The sequence below is a fragment of the Mytilus galloprovincialis genome, chromosome 9, assembly GCF_965363235.1.
Source record: "Mytilus galloprovincialis chromosome 9, xbMytGall1.hap1.1, whole genome shotgun sequence".
In the NCBI taxonomy this organism is placed as follows: Eukaryota; Metazoa; Mollusca; class Bivalvia; order Mytilida; family Mytilidae; genus Mytilus; species Mytilus galloprovincialis.
Window position 1 is genome coordinate 86,959,414 of NC_134846.1, and position 3,196 is coordinate 86,962,609.

At 29.3% G+C, this 3,196-nt stretch overlaps 1 protein-coding gene across 1 annotated transcript; it reads left to right on the forward strand.

Annotated features, from left to right (window-relative positions):
• LOC143046250 (DNA damage-inducible transcript 4-like protein) lies at nt 1-2,814 on the forward strand. The gene is made up of 2 exons (XM_076219313.1): nt 1-311; nt 2,084-2,814. Exons 1-2 carry the CDS (start codon nt 143-145, stop codon nt 2,557-2,559), a joined length of 645 nt encoding a protein of 214 aa, XP_076075428.1. The 5' UTR covers nt 1-142; the 3' UTR covers nt 2,560-2,814.
• Nucleotides 2,815-3,196: the final 382 nt, after the last annotated feature.

A 3,196-nucleotide genomic window follows, 5' to 3' on the forward strand; every position in this document is an offset into this window, starting at 1 on the left:
AGCTGATTTAGAAATGACAAGTGCAGACGATCAACACACGTCCTGTCGTTCGCATCGGTTAGTTTAGTTCATTAGTGCTAGGTGTTAATTTGGACGACTAATTTAATTTGCAACTTACATTATTTTCATTTTTAATTAACAAATGGAGTTCGAATCTCGGGACAGTTGTTGTCATTTGATTGATCAAAATTCAATCAACAAGACAAAGGTGGACAAACTTTTGCAGAAACTAAAGTTTTTGATATTCAGAGATGTGGAAAAGAATGAACAGAAAGGAATATTCGAAAGAGACACTGTTAAGACATGTCAAAGTAAGTTTAAAATGCAATTTGTGTAAATTTGTATGATTAATGGTATGTATTTCACTCGTGACTTGTGATCGATTTTCAGTTCAATCATAAGATGTAAGATGGACAGATCTATAAAGAGTCGATTTGTTTTATAATTATTAAACCAAAGCTTATGAAAGAAGTTTATATATTACTGCATTTGTGCTTAACAATTAAAATCAAATTATAGAGGTATATTGTTTAAATTGGCTCATTTCCCAAAATAGATTGTGATGTACTAAAAATAGAAATTTCCTTTAACTGTAAGCCATCTTCAAACTCCTGTGCATACATGTACAAATGTATATTTCAAGATTCAAAACATCTACTGTAATTTTGTGATACTTCACATTGCTTTAACACTTTAAACCTGGTGATTTTTTTACTGAAAAAAATCCTATGCAAATCAAGTATGTTAAAAAAAATCTATGCAGGAAAGGGTTAATAGTAAAAATTCATGGCTTCACAATCAAAAACATGATAATTATTTTTTGATAAATATAATTTGTAAAGCTCCATGCTTGCACTATGGCAATTGCATTTCTCATATAACCTCCTTGGTATGATTTAGCTCTCCATAATTCAATGAGTGAAGAAAACAAATTTGATGTTATATTTTCCTGTGAAGAATGTGATATTTTACTTATTATTGTTAACTATATAAGTGAAATGTATAATGACAGAAACAATTATAATGTCATTATATAAACTGTGTAACGAGCTGTGTAATTGACGTCTCAACTTATAATATTATATATAAGCATAATATTTGAATTAATAATTTTAAAGAGGAGGCATGCTGTCAAAAAAAGTATTATAATTAATATTAATAATCTATAAAAAAAATTCTTTCAATGCTACATGTTTGTAGTGTTTAATGTCTATTGTTTTGTAATTAATATGCCTGTCCGTCTGTTTGTTTTTGTTTTGTATTTTAGTAACAATCCTATTGTTTGGATTTTATACTAATAAAACTTATTCTTATTCTTATTTTTATTCCATGTGACAAACCGATGAATTAAAAAAAAAATCTTAATTTTGGCCATCAATTGTTGTTAATTTCTGTGTCATTTTGGTCTTTTGTGGATAGTTGTCTCATTGGCAATCATACCACATCTTCTTTTTTATATTGTCAAAAGTAAAACATGAAAATACTGTAGAAGGAATTTCTTAAGAATAGATAATGCATCATTGACAATCATACCACATCTTCTTTTTATATTGATATTACTATTAGGCATAAAATATTTCATGTATTATCAGGACCAATTGTTGTTAAATACCATTTTGAGCATGCAGCATCCACATTATTCAAAACTAGGACTTTTGGTATTTTTCCAAACAACATAAAGTAATTGCTGAAATTGCAAAATAATGTTGCATAATCATACTAATGCAAATAATATCGGTTAATCACTGAAATAGATGCACAGCGTAAACAACTATGTGTTTACATGTTGATATGAAAGTTTGTAGCTTAATTTGATAATACAATGCCTAGTGTATTCTTTTGTGTTTGAGGTACAATGTAGTAAAAAAATTAAAATTCTTTTTGTTGAAGGCCGTACGGTAACCTATAGTTGTTAATGTCTGTGTCATTTTGGTCTTTTGTGGATAGTTGTCTCATTGGCAATCATACCACATCTTTTTAATATATTATGATGTTTAGAAGTCTTAGGATTCTACTTGATCTTCATTTTTGAGTTCTAATTTTGGAAGCAAAATTGTAAGTGTGTGTTCATTTTTTTTTTCAGATGAAATCCCAGAAGTTACAACAGAAAGTTATGGCAGCATTGACTCTCTGTCAGCGTTAGACGTAAAACAATGTGGTTTATTGATTCAAAGACTTCAACAAACTCTTAGAGAAGTTCGTGAACAGCAATTTAAATGTGAAATATTGGTGCCATGTGGACTTATAAAGAAAGTAGCTCAGGACATAGTGTCAATGTCCTATTGTGAGCCCTGTGGACTTAGAGGGTGTACACTGTATATAAATCTGGAAGAGAAGCAGCAGTGTAGACGCTTAGCCAAGCTATCTTATGATCCAAATACAGTTGATACTTTTGAATTGCATCTGACACTGAAGGAAGAGACCAGACGTTGGTGCTTCTTCAAAAAACTATTTATATCACTTAGTGGTTGTATGAAAGAAATTACATGGAGTTCATCATGGAAACTCTTGTGTTCATCTTACCGATTGGAAAAGAAAAAACTGTACAGAAAAAATTAGATTCCTAGAACTATTTTCTGTATTGATAAACTATTGAGTTGTGATGTGTTCAATTTTTTAGAACAGTCAAGAATTGGGGATGTCATCCAGTGTGCATGTAAATTTCAATTTTATTAGTTATTATTTTTTCGTTCTAGTTAAACTTGTATGTATTACAAAATGTAGTTATCTAAAACTGTTAAAGATCCCTGTCATCTCTTTAAGATGAAAAAATCTTTCTGAAAAAAAATAAACGAGCAATTTTGATCAACTGTATGAACACATTTTCATATAAATATATTGACATAATATAAATGATCTCGGTGACATTAAGGTGCAGTGCAATTTTTTAAAATTCTAGTTGTCATGTGATATAAAGGTCAGTAAATCATTTTCATCACTTGAAGAGGACTGAGTGCAAATGTGGTTGATGAGAGAATTTTTCTGTGTTTGAACGTTGAAATATTTTTATATACACAATTTCCCAATATACATGTTCAAATTTTGGGGGGATACATGTATGTATGATATTAAAGCGATAAAGAAGTGATTCAATAAAAAAAAAAAAGAGTGCTTATTTTCCGTTACATTCCAGTTGTGTATACATGTACATGTAATGTTTATTTTTACCTTTTCAAACAAAATATTTTTATTTCAT

Excerpts from the sequence above, each read along its gene's own strand:
- LOC143046250 (XM_076219313.1), top strand. The coding sequence starts at position 143 with ATGGAGTTCGAATCTCGGGACAGTTGTTGTCATTTGATTGATCAAAAT. Across the intron at positions 312-2,083 it reads CACTGTTAAGACATGTCAAA|ATGAAATCCCAGAAGTTACA; the intron begins GTAAGTTTAAAA and ends TTTTTTTTTCAG.